Here is a 22,348-nt window from a genome sequence, read left to right as displayed (position 1 = left end):
GAACACTCCCCTATGGAAATCTGTTTTTACATTTCCCCTAACATTTTACAGGTTGAAAATAAATTAAAGTGGCTAGTTGTTTTAAATTACTAGCATCTCCCGGTGCTACATGAAGTTTACTTACTGTGGCCGTTATCAGATTTTGTCTCTGTTAGCTAATGTCTGCATTGCCGACTTTTATTTTGAAAGTAGTTATTATAAGCCAATGTGACAAACGGCAAATTAAAAGTCCCTCTATATATTTATTATAAAGTACAAATACGCGCAATTTGTAATATACTAGTTTGTACGAAACTGAAAATGATGCCATTATTCACTGGTAATTGTTTCTGTCCAGTTTGCTGTCAACAGATTCGTCAGGATGAATTGGGAGCTGAACTGTCTGGGAGAACTAGACGAGTCTGATCCGTGAATCAGTTTTTGTGAATTGAATCTACTGAAAAGATTCAACTCAAATGAATCGATTTCGTAAACATTAGGGCGAATGTCAAGATTTTCAGTAAGTAATGTTTTTTATAATAAATAATGTTTCACTATTAAAATTATGTTACGCTGAATAGGGAAAATTATTCGCATCAGTAACAAATGGATGACATAATTTCGATTTTGGGTGAATTATCCCCTTAACACTCAGTAATTCTGTTTATTAACTTTAAATAATTGCTTGAAGTTCAAGTTAATAGTAAAAACTACTCTAGCAAAGGTACCAGCAGTGATGGTGTTTTAACTTTCATCTCCTTCTACGAGTATAATGCAGTTATTATGAAACACTGCAGACATGAAACGTGGGATTCGATTTAAGATATTCCCCTGGTTTCACAGGCAATGATTAAGTCTAGTCCCAGACTAAAATGCATGTTTTAGCTGTTTCAACTGAAAGCAAGCAACTTGCACTGACAAATCTTAAAACATGTCAAATTGTTGTCTCAAGATGCACATTTTATATTAAAGATGTACGGATAGTACATTTTAATTAAAAGTAAAATTTCTGCACCATTGAAAATGTGATGTTGCCTTTTGCCCAGCAGATGGTGCTAATGATGGCCTCAACTCTGATGTGTTTGGAACATTATTCTTTCTTCATCATTCATCTATTTTCCATCTGAAATATTTATCATATTTCAGAATTCTTTAACTACTATGCAATAAGGCATCCTAATACACACACGTAGAAATGCGTTCACTGTATTACATTACATCATGATAAAAGTAGAACAAACAAACGCAAGGCAACACATTTTATTTGAAAGGCCTAAATGGCATTAGGGTACAGCATATAAATACTGGCGATTCCAGAGACAGTCATTACAGAATAACATTATAGCATTCTTTCCTTTACAAACAATACATTCATGATGTTTTCTCTGTGAAATATCTCACTTTGCCTTACTTTAACGAACTTGAGAGTAACGTACAAAGCTAAAATAATACAAAAAAAGTCTCTCGATTGAATATAAGTTAGTGCTATCATGTTAGGGTTTTCCAACTTGACATACTGAAACCTGAAGCAGAAGTTTCTCTCTGAATACATACAGTAGCTAGCTGTTTTTAGCATCATTAGTCGTGTTATTCAGTACTTTATGCTCTATACTGAATGTGGTAAGTTTACATTCCCTGCGTATACAAGTTTTTATTTAAATAAATAAATAAATAACAATACAAACATTTGCAAGGCATGAGACCCAGACGACTACACGCGTCGTATAGTATGTATGTACGTACTGTACGAGCTCTCGGCACCAAACAAGGCTGTGTATCCCAACAGTGATTATTATTTGGGGAAAAAACAAATCCCAAATCTCATTCTTACTGCTCTTTATGAGATGGTTATTTAACCATGATTGTGTCCAGGATCTGCTGTCACAAATCCTGGTGGCAAAGCAATATAGTTCATCTGATACTTAAATAACGGCTACTCCTTTACAAACAACCTCCTGAAGGAACGTCATTACCCTCATGTCATTCCAAACCTGCATGTTGTTCTTTTTTCAGTTAAAAAGCATTGAGGTTTGGACTGACATGAGGATGAGAACTATTCCTCTTGAGTATTAGAGCACTGGCCGATTGATTTACTGCTGTGTTTTTCCATCATTAGCACTTCATTCAGAAACAACTGCATCCAGCAGTTCACACTCTCTAACACCTGCCAGAACACACAGGTGTCTCCATGCGCGAGCCGCCCGATCTGCCACAGCTCTGGAGAAAGCTGAATTTAGCATTCAGAAACATTTAAAAAGGTCCCATAATGGTGAAAGTCTTTAAGTTATTTAGTATTTGACTTTGCCAGGAACTTGAACGTTCACTCCGCTATAGTCCACCATGTACATGGGCCATTGCTGGAAAAAAAAAGAAAAAGAAGGAGGACATTTTAATGGCGAAAATAGCAATTTTGAAGGTTGACATGAAAGTTCAATACAACTGAATATACATATATATATATATATATATATATATATACTATGGAAGTCAGTAGGGACCAGACACTGTTTGGGTACCGACATTCTTCAAAATATACTCTTTTGTGTTCAACAGAAGAAAGAAACTCAGTAAATGATGACGGAATTTTTGGGTGAACTATCCCTTTAAGACCGTAAATGGAGTCCATTGTATAGAACTTTTTATTTGATCAAAAACACAGTAAAAACAGTAATATTGTGAAACAGTATTACAATTTAAAATAACGGTTTAATATTTAATATATTTTAAAATGCAATTTATTCCTGTGATTGCAAAGCTGAATTATCAGCAGTCAGGTATTTTGTTTAGAAATCATTCTAATATGCTGATTTGCTGCTCAAGAAATGTTTCTTCTTATTATAAATGTTTAAAACAGTTGTGCTGCTTAATATTTTTGAGGAAACCGTGATTTTTTTTCAGGATTATTTGAGTTTTTACATTTGTGTATATATATACAGTACAGGTCAAAAGTTTGGAAACATTACTATTGTTAATGCTTTTGAAAGAAGTTTCTTCTGCTCATCAAGCCTGCATTTATTTGATCAAAAATACAGGAAAAAAAAATGTAATATTGTGATATATTATTACAATTTAAAATAATTGGTTTTCAATTTATTATACTTTAAATTATCATTTATTTCTGTGATGCAAAGATGAATTTTCAGGATCATTACTCCAGTCTATCACATGATCCTTTAGTTTAGAAATCATTCTAATATGATGATTCATTATCAAAGTTTTGAAACAGTTCTGCTGCTTAATATTTTTTCATAACCTGTGATACTTTTTTAGGATACTTTGATGAATAAAAAGAAAAAAGAAAAAAAAAGAAAGAAAAAAAAAGAAGAAATTTTTTTAAAAATAGAAATCTTTTGTAACAACAATATACACTACTGGTCAGTAATTTTTTTTTCTTTCTTTTTTGAAATAAATCAATACTTTTATTCAGCAAGGATGTGTTAAATTGATAAAAAGTGATAAAAAGTAAAGAAGATTTATATTATTTTTATTTTGAATAAATGCAGTTCTTTTTAACCTTTTTATCCATCAAATATATTAGGCAGCAGAACTGTTTCCAACACTCATAATAAATCAGAATATTAGAATGATTTCTAAAGGATCATGTGATAGACTGGATGTCACATGTGACACTGAAGACTGGAGAAATGATCCTGAAAATTCAGCTTTGCATCACAGGAATAAATAATTTTTTAAAGTATATTCAAATAGAAAACTATTATTTTAAGTTGTAATAATATTTCACAATATTACTGGGGGTTTTTTCTGTATTTTTGATCAAATAAACGTAGCCTTGATAAGCATTAGAGACTTCTTTCAAAAATATAAAAAAACGTAATGTTTCCAAACTTTTGACATGTACTGTAAATTTATATGTTCAGTTTAACGCACCTTGCTGAATAAAAGTATTAATTTCTTTAAAAAAAAATCTTACAAATCTTACTGACCCCAAACTTTTGAACAGTAGTGTAATGTTAAACTATACAGAAATGACTATTGAGTCTGGCTCCATTCTGTCCATATCACCCACTTTTCAAAACACAATTAATTCCTGTCTGATAAAATCGAGTCCCACCCCACATTTCTTCCTCATTGAATATCCTGTTCAACAAAATGTCGCATTCTGAAAGTAACCTGGGTTTAAAATGCCTTTTATGATGACGTAAAGTATTTTAAAAAAATGTAAATAGAAAAGCGTTCCTGTAATGTGTTTGCATACCATGACAGGAATCTGATTGGTTGATAGTGCCGAGTCTGCTCTAGTGGCCATGGATGCTTGACTGTTGTCAAGTACTCGTTTACGTTTGCGTCGATTCGTAGACACTTCTTTACCTTCTGCAAAAGAAGATGTAAACATTTGCACACATTTTTTCAAAAGTACATAAAATGTTTAATAACAAATAAAGGCTCTTACCTTTATTACAAGACTGAGTACACAACTCAGTGAAAGGCCTGAACAAAGACAAAAATCAATGAGATCAAACAACACTTGCAAGCATTGTTCATCCAACATAATCACTATAATCAGATCCGGCGCTGCACTTACTGTAGGGGGGTTTTGATATTGAAGGTAATTTCATCTTGGACCTGCAGGATTTTTTCCAACCGAACTATGTCATAAGTATTGGGATTCCTGAAGGGGATATCATCCGGAAGTCCACACACCTCCAGCGAGCCTGGATTGGCACGGATTAACTTGTACGGAACAATGACTGAGCGATCCAAATCCAAAGCTTCACCTGAACGCAACGCATTCACATATGAAGCATTGGAATATTTTCAAAAGGACAAAAACACATTTGCACAAAAGAATAAATCAGTTATTAGTAATTAACGTACCATATTTCTTATTGAAGAGCTCTTTAACTTGTTCCCTTAATATCACTTTCTCTCCCATTCGGTTGACCTCATCTTCTTCTGTTGGACAGTGATACAATATTTAAGTGTAAGGATATTTAATATAAGTTCAATGACAGATTCAACATTAAAATAACCTTTTATGCTTGACAGACAGTCAGATTCAAGCTTGAGGCAAGACTTGATACGGTTTTATTTTTTCAAAGGAAATACCTTGGATATGGGTTATTTTATCATTTTAAAATATATTTAAGAAAATTATAAATGATTAAATATTTTGAATAAAACATTTTTATAATAATGGGCAATTTTATACAAGTGAAAAGATTACTGTTATTTTTTTACTTTATATTTATCAAAGAATCCTGGGGAAAAAAATGTATCACAGATTCCCAAAAAAAAATGATAATAATAAGAAATGTTTCTTGAGCAGCAAATCAGCATATTAGACTGATTTCTGAAGGATCATGTGACACTGAAGACTGGAGTAATGATGCTGAAAATTCAGCTTTGACATCACAGGAATAAATTACTTTTTAAAATATATATTAAAATAGAAAAATTATTTCAAATTGTAATAATATTTCACAATATTACTGTTTTACTACATTTATCAAATACATGCAGCTTTGGTGTGCATAAGAGACTTTTTCCAAAAGCATTAAAAAATATTTTTGTATGGTAATATATTTGTAAGAAACATTATTTGCAAGTGCAGTAGTAAATTTGCAAGTAAAAACAAATAAAAAATAAAAAAATAATTATATATATATATATATATATATATATATGTCAAAAGTTTGGAAACATTACTATTGTTAATGCTTTTGAAAGAAGTTTCTTCTGCTCATCAAGCCTGCATTTATTTGATCAAAAATACAGAAAAAAAAGTAATATTGTGATATATTATTACAATTTAAAATAACTGGTTTTCAATTTATTATACTTTAAATTATCATTTATTTCTGTGATGCAAAGATGAATTTTCAGGATCATTACTCCAGTCTATCACATGATCCTTTAGAAATCATTCTAATATGATGATTCATTATCAAAGTTTTGAAACAGTTCTGCTGCTTAATATTTTTTCATAACCTGTGATACTTTTTTAGGATACTTTGATGAATAAAAAGTAAAAAAAATTCTTTATTAAAAAAAAAATTCTTTCTTTTTTTGAAATAAATCAATACTTTTATTCAGCAAGGATGTGTTAAATTGATAAAAAAGTGATAGTAAAGAAGATTTATATTATTAGAAAATATTTTTTTATTTTGAATAAATGCAGTTCTTTTTAACCTTTTCATCAAATATATTAGGCAGCAGAACTGTTTCCAACACTCATAATAAATCAGAATATTAGAATTATTTCTAAAGGATCATGTGATAGACTGGATGTCACATGTTTATTTTTTTAATAATAAATAATTTTTTAACGTATATTCAAATAGAAAACTATTATTTTAAGTTGTAATAATATTTCACAATATTACTGTTTTTTTCTGTATTTTTGATCAAATAAACGCAGCCTTGATAAGCATTAGAGACTTCTTTCAAAAATATAAAAAAACGAAATGTTTCCAAGCTTTTGAACTGTACTACATATATATATATATATATATATATATATATATATATATATATATAATTGTATATATTATATCATATATGTGTTATATATATATATATATATATATATACAGTATATACACATATTATATATACACATAGTAAATGATGCTGTATTCTCACCGCTTATTGGGCTGTAACCTTTCTTTAATATGGTTATTCTTCGGGGTGCTGGCAAAATAAAAATGATTTGATTAAGTTATTTCCATGAGTAATTCAGCAAAAATATAGACACTTTTAAATAAAAATGTGCTATTAGATTTCGACTGCTTACCTGGCTTGGGAATAAGCCCTTGGAAAGGCCTGAAAAGACAGTAAAGACTTTGTAAATCTTAAATAAACCCAATATATTACACAAATTAATCCATGTTCACTTTATTTTGTTTATTTTTTTTTTCAGAAACTTGGTGCAGTGCTTCACCGTGTAATGCTGAAAGAGATCTTGTCTGCCACCGCTAATATCCTCTCTAGATTTTGTGAGCCGAAGGTACAGGGTTTTCTGAAGGGGATGCCAGGGGGCAAGCCCTCGATAATCACTGAGCCAGGGTTACTCTTGATCCTCTTGTAAGGCACTTGCACAGGATACTTAATGCCCAGTGCCTCGCCGTATTTCCTGTTGAACAGGTCTTGGACCTGCTCTCGCAGCGTGTTCGCCAAGTCGATACGGGAGAGCTTGGCCTCTAAACTGTCTGAGGGCAGAACAATGGTAGAAAAGCCAACGGTTTAGTGATAGCATATCGGGAAAGGACAGGAGGGAATGGCGTTTTGAACATGAACTGGCATCCAAAAGACAGACACGTGGCACATGATAAACTGAATCTTTTCATTCAGTCAGGATGCAATAAAGTCACAAACTTACTATGTACAACACCTGATAACTTAATCACGGTGATACCTGAGAATCCTGGTCTTTTGGTGGCAGGTCCCGGGTCATCTGATTGGTCTTTAGAGTCGGTTTCTGCTGAAGATTTAATCAAAAGGAGCATTATATTAGATTAGTAAGTGATATTTTGGATAAAACAAGGAATACACACAAAATGGATAGTTCAAACAAAACAAAATGACCATTCACAGGACAATTGGTTTGTAAAATAAAATAAAATTAGGTCTGTAACTAACTATTATTTTGGTATTAGAGTAATCAGTCGATTATTTTGACGATTAATCGAGTAATCAGTTTTTTTGTGGAAATAAAAATAGACCTAAGTGAACAATAACCATTAAAAGGACTTAAAATACATAGGTATAATAACAATGAGGCAATAATCATATGATTATATTAAACAACACTGTTAAAATACATAATGTAATTACTTAATATAAACATGATCAACTTACAGTATGTACATTACGTATTATAACAAATGCCTACAGAGGGCGCCAACGGCCTGGTGTGGTTGTTACTTTACAGCAGTTCAAATCCTTGTTTAATATTGCCCTGTTATTATCAATTAAATAACATTTAACTGAATTTTACCTTTAATCTTTAATATTTGACCAATTCTTTACGATAAAAATGCTACAGCCACTCTCATTTCTTGAACGTGTGGATATCAAAACATGCAAACTCAGAGCGAGGGTTTAAACTTTTATTTTGAAATCGCGATGATTTTTAGAGACATATTGATGTATTCTCCTGTGTTGGCGTAGATTTATAAATGTTACAAATCTGATGAAATGACGCACAATTCGTTCCCAGACGAACGTTGTAAGCAACCCAAACATATGCAGAGATGGAGTGTGTTAACTGAGCTGCTGAGTCGCACTCCACGCATGTAAATGATAACAGTGCAACACTTTGCATGAAACACAAAGCGCGTTATTGGAAACCCAGACAAACAGCCTGAGTTTGTGTGGAGCAGCATTTACTGTGAACGGAGCTGCTCTGAGACGGAAGAAACTCGTAACCTGCAGCATGTAAATAGAGAGCCGCGCTTCACCCTGAAACTCGCAGCGCATATATATTTATTTAATTGTGTGATTCACAATAGCACTATTCTATGTTATGATTTTTAAATGGTTAAAATATATCGTGCAGCCTTTGAAAGCGGTTTAATGATGCGGTTCATGGATTCTCGTCTGTGGAATGCACCACTTCTGGTATTTTGCCGGTTAATCAACACAGGCAAATTGTAATCGAGGATTTTTTTTTCAATCGAGTGCTCAAATTTAAGAGGAATCGTGACAGCCCTACATAAAATTAAATATGTAAAGTAAAATAAAAAATGTTAGTTTACCTGAATCAGAGGTCGTCTTAGAGGCACCTTCATTTTTTACTTGTTCTGTCAACAATTCTGGCCTGACAAACAGATAAAAAAAGGCACATCATTGTCAAGCAGCTTTCTGAAACATTGTAGTGTAGTGTTTTGTGTAAGTCAGAACAAACTTGTTTGATCATTTTAATGTGTTCTGTATGACTATACCTCTTTATGACAAATGTAATCTGACTACTGGCGGCAAGAATCTTCCGGAGTTTTGCTGCCCCAAAACAGTTCGGCCTTCGAAAAGTCATCCCTTCTGGCAGCCCAGTGACATACAGGTCATCTGGGTACATCTGGAACTTGGAGTATGGCACTTTAGCCGGTTCAGGCAGACCAAGAGTCTCACCTAGAATGAGAAAGATAGATGTTTGACAAACTATTATGAATTCTGCTATCTATTATTCGTGTATATTTTAAGCCAGAGGAATCTGTAACTGGCAGATTTGCAGGTTGCCGCCACAGTTGATTGCAATTGATACGGTGAGTAAGTCCATGACTCACTGTACTTGGAGCTGAAAAGGCTCTCGACTTGCTTTCGCAGCTGAAGGATCATCTCTCCGATGTCTTCTGGGGAAAAGGGAGGACAATCACACCAACAGCCCATAATATCTGAAGACAAACCTGAGTGATAATTCAAAATGGAGTTTTACCTTCAACAGCTCTCTTGAGCCCTTGTGGTGTAGACTTCGGCGTTAAATCTTCTGCAGAGATATAAACAGAATGAAATTACCATCAGCGAAGCACATGGGAAGTATCCCTATGTGTATGATTTGATCAAAAACACATGAGTTCAATTCTTCTTTGCTGAAGATGTTTTGATGATTCAACTCACCTGTGGTTTACTCCAGTGACCATTTGTGTAATGCAAACTTCAACATAATAAATCCAGTGTTATTAATTATGAGTCAAAATACTTAATCTGTGAGTCAATATGTACGCTTCAACAACACCAGGTTTCTACACCCGACTCGTGTACAAATTATTTTTTAAAAATGGTAATTTGCTAATTAATTATCGTTTAAAAATCTTAATATATATATATATATATATATATATATATATATATTAATAAATAAACTAAAATGTAATAACAGATTATATTTATATCATTATATATAAAACATTAAATATTAAATAAATTTTGGATAAAGCACACTTTGTGACCAATGAATTTCCATGACTTTTCAATAGTAACAAAAAAATAAAAGAATTTAGATTCACTAATAAATCATTCAGACCAATTTGTGATCAGATTCATGGGACAGAACCAGCATTAATATTGTTAACTAAAACGATTAAAAATCTTTTTTATTAATTGAAATAAAATAATATAATATATATATATATATATATATATATATATATATATATATATATATATATAGTATATAAATAATAAAATAATTCAGTGCCAAAATAGCACTGAAAAGATCCAAATCAAAAGAATCAGAAATCACTTGCTTACCTGCAAGTTTTACTCTAAAAAAGAGTTATATCTAAGCTATGACGAAATATTCTAACAACTTAAAGATTTTTTTTCTAGGCCTGGCAAAGAACTTTAAAATTCCCTGATTTTCCATAACCAAGGAAACCTGTTAATACACATGACAGTGGTTAAGCGTTCATATCAACTCACAGTATATTTCTATATATTAAGGGCACTAACACTGGGAGTCTATTTAGGGAGTTCTATTGGATGTGGGTTTACTGTAGTGGGAGAACTAGCACAGCATGGGGAACAGGTTTCACATCGGATCTGACTAGGGCTGGGACAACTGTTTGGGTTAAGTCTGGGGTATTGGGTTTGGTGTTAAAATAAGAAATGTAAAACTCTTGTCTTACCACATTTCAACCTATGTTATTATCACTGGTAAAAATGTTTTTTTGTACATTAACTGCCGCTGTCCTGTTTCGATCTTCACAGAGGTTCGTACTCCTTTTGAGAGATCAGGACATGGTTTCTCCACACAACACAGTGGCTAAATCAGCATTTAATATCCCTGTGTTAAGCATAAGCTCACTGAAATGAATGTCTTACAAGAATGGACTTGACAGTTAGTTGGACTGACACGTACATGTGCATATAAAGATTATGAGACAGGCATTAAAGCTTGTAGGAGGGCAGGTATAGACGGGATGGAGGGATTTGTAACTGGATGAGAAATTGGAGAGGGTTATATTAGAGGCTTTGATATGTCATATGTTTGGGATTATCAATGTACCACTGGAGGCAAGAGAAAAAAGATGGATATGGAACTACATTCAGATATAAGGTAAGAAGGCTAGTATGCTGTTACCTGCTTCAGGCTCCTTGGGATGACAGAGGTCAGGGGTCACCCGCTCAGCCTGAGGCTCACTTGGCTCCTCTGTAGAAGCACTGGACTCTGAGAGTAGAGGATGAGAGAAAGACAGGAATAGAGAATGAGAGAGAGAGCCGGATATGGATGTTAATTTAATGGCACTCAAAATGCTTTCAATTTAGATAATATGATGTGTTCACTTGAATTTGACTTCGAACTGTAAAAAGTAAGAAAAAGTTATGCTGATAAAATTGGTTCATTATTTTTTTAGAAAACATTGATAACTTGTCTACTATGAGACTAGTGAAAAAGAACAATATTATGCTCACCAAGGCTGCGTTTATTTGGTCAAAAAACAGTAATATACATTTTAATATTATTACAATTTTAAATTTTATTTTAAAATGTAATTCATTTCTGAGATGGCAAAGCTTCTTTCTTGCATTTTCTTCAGCGTCACATTACATTCTAATATGCTGATTGGGTGCTCAAGAAACATTTCTTATTATTATCAGTGTTGAAAACAGTGCTGGTTAATATTTTTGTGGAAACCATGATTTTTTTTAATTAAACACAGTAAATATCTTTGCTGTCACTTTTGATCAATGTAATGCATCCTTGCAACAAAAAAATACACATTTCTTAAAAAAATTTTTGACTGACCCCAAACTTTTGAACGGTACATTTTGTATAAACCAGTGACATTCATTAAGAAAGTAAATAGGGCCCGATTTGATTTCAGGATGTGTTTAAAGTAGACATTATGCAGCATTCATAATCGTTCCATAGTATGACATATTTCCAAGTAAAATAGGATACTAAACGACAGAAAAACCAGTCTGGAGTTGATTTTATATATCAAGGATTGATTGGGTTTGTTTGACAGGTGTTTGGAATTGGATTCAGAGTGGTTTCAGAGATGGAGAAAGCATTATACTTGGCCAGAATGATGTTTTTCAACACTGTTAATGTAGCGCTTGAGCTCAAATTTGCAGCTTATATATGATGTTCCTTCAGTTCAGTGTTTAGCCAATAAATGTGCCATGTAATGCAAAATGCCCTGTCTGTCCTCAAAGGCTCAGATCACTGCACAGCAGGGTGGAAAATGAGAGCAAATATTTTTAAATCAGGAGGCAACCATCAAAGACAAACTTCCTCTCTGCGAGTAAGTGGAATATGCTAATGCGTTCATATCCAGTAGACCTACAGGGATTTCATGCTGCGTTCAACTCAAAACTTTATTTAAATTTCTGCACAAATGATGATTGTTGTCAACTAACAATAACGCCAAAAAGACAAGAAAACTTGAGATGCCAGGGCCGAAATATTAAAACTCTCAGTGTGAGCCTTACTGTGGGACTGGGAGCTCATACCTGGCACTGTCACCTGGATAATTTCACCATCTGGGGGCTCTGTTTTGATCTTTTTCAAAGGCAGACAGTCTCCAGATGGACCTGGAAAATAAATCATAATGAATTATTTTGATTTTTACACTTGAAATAAGTTACAGATTCATAAAACTACAGTGCAGAAGCCAAAGTTGCATTAAAACAATGAGCAGAAGATCTACCTGCTTCACACTCAGCCAAAGGACTGACACAGGAGCTAGTCGATCTGAAAAAAAAAATGAAAAAAAAACCCAACAAGATTTCCATCTTTATTAGTTACCTTTCTACTTTCTTCTTAATTACAGGGGGAAAAAAAGTTATGCACCCAAATGAAATTTCTTGGCCTAAAGCAGAACTTCTGACACACTTAAAAAGGCTAAATTGTCATTTTAAATGGTTTGGCTTTGAAGAACTATACATTCTGTTAGCCTATACATTTTTTAAATCAAATAAATATCTGCAGAAAAACCGAGAATAAAGAATTAAGGCCCATTCACACCAAGGACGATAAAGATATCTAAATGTAAAAGAATAGCAAAGTCCACACCACAACTATAACAAAAACAGCACAGAGAAATGATATTGTTAGAATCACTTTCACAAAGGTTTTATTTCCCCAAGCTGATAATGATAAAACATTGACAGCCAATCAGAATCCATCCTCATTTAAAGAGCCAGAGCATTTAAAGCAGCAGATGATAAAACTGATTATCATGCTTATAATAAACAGAACGATATTGTTCGTTGGTGTTGATGCTAATGTAGTGATTCTTATCGTTATTAGAGTCATTATTCTAGGTATAAACAGGCCTTTACTCATTAACTCTAACTCATTTTTATTTATTTTTTATAATATAAGCACAGCCTAACATGGGATGTTTAGAGTCTCTCGCTGTCTGTGTGTACATGGGCAAGTACATGTTTGCAATATGTCCAGTTGACAGTATGACAATATGACAGTTATTACTTATAAGGAAAATGTATGCAAATATGGTTGCTTTGTTTTAATAGGGAAAATGTAAAAATAAGTTTTAATTCATTAATTTATTTGTTAATTTTATTTAAATTATTGTCACATTTTTTTGGCTTGTCAAAGTTACCAGATCTGTTTCAGTAGTTTTGGTTCATATTTTCAGTCAAAACGTTCTGTCAGTGCATCATTACAGGAAAATAATAATGCAAACTATCTAAGAACTAGGGCTGGGTACCGAGTTCGATACTTTTTAGGTACCGACCGAATTGCCTCGATGCTATCGAGTATGGAAAAATGACTCGTTGTTCGATACCTAAGGGGTTAACTCGTCAACGTCAGTGCTCAAACAAATACATATGAAATGCACAACGACACACTTAAATTCGCTCACGCACATACACGCAAACTCTACACACACGAGACGCGCGCGCGCACAAACTGTCCACGCATATATGAGCCGCGAGCACACACACAAACTCGCGCACATACTCAATGAGACGCGAGCACACACACAAACTCTCCACGCACATACTCATGTGAGACGCGAACACACACGCACACACACAATACCCTAAAGATGTGGAAAAGTCGATCGAAAGTGTGGCTACATTTCTCCAGGCTCGATGCCAACAGCGCGCGATGCAGTATTTGCGGTAAAATAATTGCTGCAAAGACCGGTACCGCGACAGATATGATGAAGACCTTGACAGTGCACGGAGTAAACATAAGAGCAGAAAGTTGCTCCGTCTTCGACTGGTAAATTAAGAGATAAGTTACCTTGTTGATCACTCTGACAGTGTTTATATTGCAATAATGACCTACTAAATGTACACTGCCGTTCAAAAATGTGTTGGTTAGTCAGATTTTTTTTTTCCAGTAAGGATGCATTAAAGTGATCAAAAATTACCTTAAAACACGTGTAATGTTACAAAATATTTCTGTTTCAAATAAATGCTGTTCTTTTGAAAAATGTATTCGTCAAAGAATCATGAAAAAAATGTATCATAGTTTCCAAAATATTAAGCAGCAAACTGTTTTCAAATTTCTGTAGGATTATGTGACACTGAAGTAATGATTTTGAAAATTCAGCTATGACATCACAGTAATAAATTACATTTTGAAATATATTCAAATAAGATTTTAAATTGTAATACTATTTCACAATGTTACATGTTTTACTGTATTTTTGATCAAACAAATTTAGCTTTGGTGAGCATGAGCTCTTTATAAAAAAATTTTTTCCTTTGTGCACTGGCTAAGGAGCATGAGTCAAACTGAAAAAATAAAACCAAAGTTTTTCTGAGGTAATGTGTTATGTAATATTGTTAAAATGGATTTCATAAAATTGGTATCGAAAAAAGTATCGTTCAGGAACCGGTATCGAAATCAAGGTATCGGTATTGGTATCGAAATTTTTTGAATGATACCCAGCCCTACTAAGAACATAACAATACTGTTCTTCTGTGGTGACAGGCAAGGTGAATTGATACCTGCTACTGTGAGTGTTGCTGACCAGCTCTAGGGAAGAGCTCGGCACCCTGAGGCCATCTGGGAAACCGTCCTCGAGGCCGACACCATCCTGTTTGCCCTCCTCCTTAGCTACTTTACCAGCAGCTTACAAATAATGTGAAAAGACAAGGTTAACATACACATACTGTACATTATATAAAATTGCCATTTGCCAACTTGATTATAATAGGTCACACCAATGAGTATAGGTAGTTAAGGGTCAGATGGGGTCAAAATAGCTCCTTAAAGGGACAATGTGTAGGTTTTTAGGTATTTTATTATCTAAAATCAATATTTTTATTCATAAATATGTCCTCAATGGTATACAAATACCTCTGCTAATTATCTGACTTATCCTCGTAAATGAAGAATTTATTATCTTTATATACATGGGACGGGTAGGTCCACGGAGGCTTCCATGTAGTTCCGCCATCTTGAAAAACTATAATAGCAGAGAGGGACAAAAAGTACTAAGCCAACGCATTTCCACAACGCGTTTTCATTCAGAGCCAGCGTCACGTGACTGAAGCCAGCAGAAGCGGAGGACCAGAGCAGAGAGAGGCGCTTGTCACTGCCCCGGCAAGTTTAAAAGGCTGCACTGTATGGTTATTTATACACCGTTCATTCATACATATGCTGAGTCACAGGATAAGGAGTCCTCGTCGTCGAAAAAGTCTGAAATAGACCGTAAAAGGAAACGTGACCGGAGATTACAAAAAACAAGGGTTAATGTCGGGATAGCTAATGCAGGAGAAAGCTTTCAAAAGAGATGCTGAAGTTGCCTGCTTTCTTCTCGACAGGTAAGTCAATGTTACGGTCTTAACACTACCAAACTGTACATTTAAACAAGTTTAATTATACATTTATAAATAAATAATATCCGTAGATGTCCTGAACAAAATGACAGAGTAGCCTAGCCTGTTTTCATGTTTCCACTGTTCGATCGTGCCCGCCTACACACACACACACACACACACACACCATATTACAGCATTGCAATCTTGACATTGCAGCCTGTTCATTATAGCCATAATAAAATAGTCAACCTAACATATAAAAATTCCACTGCTCTGTTTATATAGTCAGTAGCCTAGTACAATTCGTACCATTTTTGCGCGTGTGAAGAGGATGATTTTTCCGTCGCTATTGGAACGTGAGTGAAGTACAAAGCCTGTAATGAATAGTTTACCATCCAAATACATTGCAAATGTTGAAACATTTTGATTCTAATTAGAGAGTTACGTGAGCCTAACGCCGCTTACTTTCACTTTCGCTTATAAAGTATTTCATTTTGGCTTGTTTATAGTTATTTTTTCATTCTTGTTCTGTTCTGAATATCATTACATTTAAATGATTTGTTGTTGAATATGTTTGTGTATTTTTTTAACACATTTTATTGTTGTGTATATGTATAGCCTATAATAATACCGCGGAATTCATTGCGGTCAATCTGACCGTCTATGGCCGAAATATAGGTAAATGTTCATTTGTTTTTTTGCCTTATGTGTAATTTATATGAAAAACATTTTAAATGAAAATACAGACACTTTTAGGAAAAGTCAGAACTGTAACATTCGTTTGTTCGTTGTCAAGTTGCAGTTTGTTTGAAATAACAAACCAGTTCACCCGAAGGAAAACTCGATGAAGTGCTATTATAAGACATCCTGTCATAGCTTTTTGGTACATAACGGCTACCGTAGATGCAACACGCATTTGAAAATGCGAGGCGCTGGAGAGCACTATTTGTTTGAATGCAAAATACTATTTCACCGCTAGATGGGAGAAATTCCTACACAATGTCCCTTTAAGATAACAACAAGACATTTTCACTTACAGTTCAGAAAAGGTACAAAGTTATGGGTAACACTTTATTTTACAGTGTCATTGTTACATATGTTAAATGTAGTTACTATAGTAATAACTATAAATTACATGAAACTAACCCTAAACCAAATCAAACCCTAATCCTAACCCTTAGGTAGTAAGTACATGTAGTTACTTAATATTACTCAGTACTTAAATGTATAACTACAGTGTAACAACGGCACATTAAAAAAAAGTGTAACCAAGTTATGTTATAACAATGCTATTACAATGTAATAAGTCAGATGGACTCTGGTTCAGGAAACACCTACCAGTAAAAATCCGTTCATCAAACATTCTAAGAAAAGAAAAAAGAAAATTGTTAGTTCCTGTAAGACCAGCTTAAACATATAAAAAATCTGAAATGCTGTCTACGCATGTCTGGTGCCGAACAGCAGGAGATTTCCTCATTATGCCAAATCAGCGGCTCCACGCTGGCTCATGTATGGCAGCGGTTACAACCAGCATGACGCTCCACTTTGGATGCCTAGTGCTGCTCTGCCAGATGGCAAAGACGGCTAGACTTTTTTTTCATTTTTTTTTCATATGAAGCAAATTAAAAACTCAGTATATCCAGTACCAATATCTGGATTCATTTTCAATGAGCCCCACAGTTAATTACATGACCAAAAATGAAAGGTTATCAGTAATTCAATCTCTTGACACCACCGTCACACGTTGAAATTGGAAGAGCTACAAATCACACTGCCGCTGTAGCAGTTTAACTATGTTGGTACTTAATCGAGCAGCTATGTCACGTAAGGAAATCTCCTTAGTCAGGTCAAGATTAGATCTCAAAATAAAAGTATGTTCAGATGGCGCCTCGAACCTTCTGACAACGAAGCGGACAGCATGCCTTTCCTCCAGGATCCGTTTGAGTTTAGGCACACCGTAAGTGCATGGTCTCTTGAAGGGAATCTTGTCTGGAATTCCAATGATCTCCACCGCCTCAGGATCACAGGCGATTTTCCGGTACGGCACAGGAACCATGTGATCCAGGCCTAATGCCTCAGCTAAAATGAACATTAGTTATGTGATGAGTTAAAGCTGAAGCATGTAATTTCTGCGCTACCAGTGTTCCAAAACGGAACTGAAAAAGAAAAATTGTTTTTAAAACGATTTTTAAACAATCCCCCAACTGCCATTGGTCAGCCAAAATGGTGATCCCGCCCCAAACGCACACCATTGGTTGAGCCAATGTTGCTTTGCTGGCTGTTTTTTATAGCACCACAGAGACACAGTATTTATAGTTTTTGGGGGGATCAAGCTACTAATGGTTTACTTACAGTTCTCTGCATATTAAGCTGTGATAAGAGAAAATAGATTAACCCTATAAACTGTATCATATTCGATAAGCAAATTTCAAAGGCCTCTAAACTATCAACGTGATCAAAACTTTGCTGAAAAACCTGTTGTACACAATCTACTACATGTCTTCTGTCATCTGATTGATAGTTCATATTTTATTAGCAGGTAAAAGAGCTTTTAGTAAAATTCTATTCCGTCTCCCTTCAGGTCGTGGTTCACGTCTTTCTGCTGTGAAATCTCTACTGTTTTTTATAAAGTAAAATGTAAGAAATTTTATATTAGTAATATTTCAATATGAACGCTGGAAAACTTACTTGATTATCCATACATACAAGGTAAAATGAGTATCAAATATGATACATCTGACTTTTGACGAATTGCATTGCATTATATGATTTGCCCCCACAATGAACTATAGAGTTTTGATCATAAAATTATAATAATTTTATAAGATATTTTTTAGAACTGATATTTGTGCATAAAGATCTCATTGATTTATATTACAACAAGCTATTAGAATTTCATCTTATATTTTGGTCATATAAATATAAAAAACGGCACCAAATTGTATATTGTATATTCTTGCTCATAAAATGTAGGTGTTTTTTTCCTTCTCAATTATGAGCTCCATATTCTCCTATATCATACTATATAAGCCATAAAAGCCTGATGTATCAAATATTTTTGTTACTCAACAAAAAACATGTATGCAAACTGTTTTAGATTTTTTTAGATTGTGTCTAAAGGTTCAATAAACAGTTCCATTTCAGAAAAAAAAGATTATTTCATATGTCAAACTTTAAAAGGGTTAAAAATTACACACATCAGCTCTACACACTTTCTCTATCAATATGCATTTATTGCAATTATTGTATAGTGGTATGGCTGTGAATTGTGCACTGTGAGCTCACCATATCTGCTGTTGAAGAGGATCTGAACACATTCTCGAAGGGTGTTGATATCCTCGGTCTCCCTGATGAACGAGTCCCATTTTTCTGTGCATGCAATACAAAACAAAACTGTATCATGTAACAATCTTTCATATGTTCCCTGATTGTTAACATTTTCTGAAATGTGTTTGGGTACATTGAGGTTTTCCTCTGTTCTTTTAGACATAGGAGACAATTAAGGCAGGTCCTGACTCTCTGCAGTGACTGGAGATTTCACGCTGATCTTTAGAGAGGAACAGACTTCGGTAGCCCAGGTGACCTGGCCAAACTCCCATTACTACTGCTCACTCTGCCAAAACCAGCCCTCTTTATGTCTCATTCGCCTGGAGCCATATCTAAACAAATACCACCGATATATAAAGAATACTTTGTGGATCATTAGATAGGATTGATTTATTTACAGGGAGTTTAAATTATACATTAGCTGTGTTTTCTTACTGCAAGGAATTCTGTTGTTGTTTAATCACTGAATCATTCCAAACTCATATGCTGTTATTTTCTGAAGAAACATCATGCTGCTTTCTTATAAACTAGACAACAGTTTATTAGTAAGCGTGTCAATATGTCAAGCTTCAAAAAAAGACTCATTTGCTATCAACTCTCTGAAATGGACTACAAAAATGTTTTATTTGTCTTAAATACACCAGACTTAACAGTTTTATTCTGTATTCTGAAAGTTTGAAACTGGCTTTACCCAATGTTCAGATTTATTTTCCAGAAATGTATGCAAATGAGTGCATATTTAATTAGATAATGCCTGATTTGTATTTTTTAACATATTAACATATTAATCGTATGGTGTAGTATGTGAGTATGGTGAGAGTATTTACCTGTAATGTCTTGCTTTAAAAAGGATGGTGATCTTGTGTCTGTTACCTATATATACTATATATATATGTATATATATATATATATATATATATATATAATTGCTGACTTCAATAATGGCATGTTAATCTGAGCGCGATAGTGAAGAGGAAGATTATCGGGGAATAATAACAAAAAAAATATATATATGTAACTAAAAATATAAATATTTCTTTTTTAGAAAATAACAAAAAAAAAATATTTTCCATTGTCACATGTAAAGTTATCAAATGGCTTCAGAAGACTTTGAACATAGTGATTTTTTGTTTCTTTCAGAACACTATGAAATATATATATATGTGACAATGGAAAATATTTTTTTTTAGTTATTTTCTAAAAAAGAAATATTTATATTTTTAGTTATATATATATATATATATATATATATATATATATATATATATATATATATGTATATATACATAAAAAGCTACATTAACATTCCTCAAAAGTTCTCCTTTTATGTGCCACTGAAAATATAGCATCATACAAGTTTTGGAATGGCATGAGGGTGAATAAATAATGACAGAACCTTGATTTTTAGGTGAACTATCACTTTATAGTGTTGTGAGAAGATTCCTTGTCTTTGTATTTTGGGGTGGAAACTAACTTGGTATTTATCCTGTTCTAGCTCTATTAGACGCACTGCTTGGGACCCCATAAAAGCCACTGAAATGAAGGCCAGCTTGTCCTTGGCCAGACGCTGTAATGGCGAGTACAGTCTGTCACCCACCTGATTTTTCATGCACTATGGAGAACAGAAGGCGCTTGGAGACATGGATGCTGGGAGGGCTCTGGGTAAGATCCGCTGCCAGCCCTATTCGTTCGCCTGGAAGAGACACACACAGAGTCAAGTACATAAAAAAAGAAGAATCTCCACATGGTTCAGCATCTACATGTGTGATATCACTCATCATAAGTGCAACAGTGATTCATTTCCATAGAAAGGTAGTGGGAGCCAGTGTATATAGAAAGACAACAGGAGGCTCTAACCATTGTCAGCACATTCCTTGGCCTGAACCGCTTTCTCCTCAGCGGACGCCCACATGCCCAGCCGCTCTTTACCAACGCAGTGCAGTGATGTGGGCTTCAGGTCCAGCTTGCTGTCTGGGTGGGGCTGGGAGGACATGGGCATGCCGTACAGGAAGCTGGAGAGCATGGAGTTGCTAGCAGACACTTCCTGCACGGAGGGTTTGACGGAGGCGTGGTTGCTTACGCTCTTTGAGGTCGAAGATTGATGGTTGACTTCCGGACAGGATTTGGCATCCCGGGAGGGTTCCTCTGGTGTTCTATTAAAATACACACACAAAATTCACACCAATGAACGTCATTTAATATCAAACAATGATTTTGCTTTTTTGAATGAAAGCAGCCATTCATATGATTTACTTCAAAATACAACCCACCTGACAATAGATTCAGTTATTATAATGTAAAACACACACATATAATATATATACTTTATATAAAAGACATGCATTATATGTATATATATATATATATATATGCATAAATAACATACAATAATTACATATAACAAAAATACAGTAGAAAATAGTCATTTTGTGAAATATTATTACAATTTAGAATAACTGTTATCTATTTGATTATATTTTAAAATGTATTCCTGTGATGGTAAAGCTGAATTTTCAGCATCATTACTCCAGTGTCACATGATTCTTCAGAAATCATTCTAATATGCTGATTGGGAGATCAAGAAACATTAATTATTATTATAAATTTTAAAAACTGCTTAATATTTTTGTGAAAACCATGCCACAGAATTATTTGATAAAAAGAAAGTTCAAAAGAACAGCATTTACTTGAAAGATTTTTTTTTGTAATTATGTAAAAATCTTTAATGTCACTTTTTAACAATTTAGTGCATCCTAGATTAATATAAAAAAAAAAAAAATCAAACTTTGGAGTATGTAGATTATTTCCATTTTGTCAGCACATTTTGTCATTTTACTTTTTCATTCCTCTTGTTATTTTTGTTGCTTTTATCCATTTCCTTGTTCTCTAAAATGGTAAGAGACACCCGACCAAAAGCTTTTATCTTATTTTGTGAGGTTTTACAGGAAATTAAGTTAAATCGTCATAGTTTAAATTTTTATGTAAAGGAGTTCAAAGAGATGCATTTTTTCCATTTAATTTTACAATCTTTTGTGCAGAAAAAAAAAAACAGGCATTTGCATTCTTTCCAGTGTATTAAAAAAAAATCAACTAGAAGACTGACCTTTTGACTATGAAGCGGATGCGGTTGCTCTGCTCTAAGATCTTCATTAAGGTCTTGGTGTCATATTCCGAAGGCTTTCTCAAAGTCACACCATCAGGCAGGCCGTAGACAACCACTGAGCTGGGATCCTTGAGAATCCAGTCATAAGGCACAGGGACCAGGCTGCTCTTCCCAACAGCCTCACCTGAAACATTACATTTAAGTGGATAATGATGTTTTTGCTTTTGTGCC

The 22,348-nt window shown here is 33.9% G+C and overlaps 1 protein-coding gene across 6 annotated transcripts in view; it reads right to left on the bottom strand.

Annotated features, from left to right (window-relative positions):
* Positions 1 to 1,225: 1,225 nt before the first annotated feature.
* Positions 1,226 to 22,348, bottom strand: part of gtf2ird1 (GTF2I repeat domain containing 1) — a 32,396-nt gene continuing 11,273 nt past the window's right edge. For 3 of the 6 annotated variants that reach the window (XM_084114644.1, XM_084114643.1, XM_084114647.1), the window contains exons 5-27: positions 22,118 to 22,301; positions 20,872 to 21,167; positions 20,612 to 20,707; positions 18,973 to 19,056; positions 17,583 to 17,766; positions 17,026 to 17,051; positions 14,872 to 14,995; positions 12,591 to 12,634; positions 12,394 to 12,474; positions 11,018 to 11,104; positions 9,371 to 9,421; positions 9,222 to 9,287; positions 8,883 to 9,066; positions 8,697 to 8,758; positions 7,355 to 7,420; positions 6,881 to 7,148; positions 6,734 to 6,762; positions 6,583 to 6,630; positions 4,816 to 4,893; positions 4,523 to 4,715; positions 4,391 to 4,428; positions 4,196 to 4,311; positions 1,226 to 2,336 (exon numbers count right to left, since the gene is read on the bottom strand). In XM_084114644.1, coding sequence (XP_083970770.1) covers positions 2,268 to 2,336; positions 4,196 to 4,311; positions 4,391 to 4,428; positions 4,523 to 4,715; positions 4,816 to 4,893; positions 6,583 to 6,630; positions 6,734 to 6,762; positions 6,881 to 7,148; positions 7,355 to 7,420; positions 8,697 to 8,758; positions 8,883 to 9,066; positions 9,222 to 9,287; positions 9,371 to 9,421; positions 11,018 to 11,104; positions 12,394 to 12,474; positions 12,591 to 12,634; positions 14,872 to 14,995; positions 17,026 to 17,051; positions 17,583 to 17,766; positions 18,973 to 19,056; positions 20,612 to 20,707; positions 20,872 to 21,167; positions 22,118 to 22,301 — 2,474 coding nt within the window. In that variant the 3' untranslated portion in view covers positions 1,226 to 2,267. The remainder of the gene's footprint in view (positions 2,337 to 4,195; positions 4,312 to 4,390; positions 4,429 to 4,522; positions 4,716 to 4,815; positions 4,894 to 6,582; positions 6,631 to 6,733; positions 6,763 to 6,880; positions 7,149 to 7,354; positions 7,421 to 8,696; positions 8,759 to 8,882; positions 9,067 to 9,221; positions 9,288 to 9,370; positions 9,422 to 11,017; positions 11,105 to 12,393; positions 12,475 to 12,590; positions 12,635 to 14,871; positions 14,996 to 17,025; positions 17,052 to 17,582; positions 17,767 to 18,972; positions 19,057 to 20,611; positions 20,708 to 20,871; positions 21,168 to 22,117; positions 22,302 to 22,348) is intronic. The other 3 variants (XM_084114648.1, XM_084114645.1, XM_084114646.1) reach the window with 3 other exon arrangements.

Source organism: Abramis brama (genome assembly GCF_963993115.1).
Source record: "Abramis brama genome assembly, chromosome: 5".
In the NCBI taxonomy this organism is placed as follows: domain Eukaryota; kingdom Metazoa; phylum Chordata; class Actinopteri; order Cypriniformes; family Leuciscidae; genus Abramis; species Abramis brama.
Note: the sequence above shows the minus strand (reverse complement) of the source record. Positions and strands in the feature narration are given on the sequence as shown.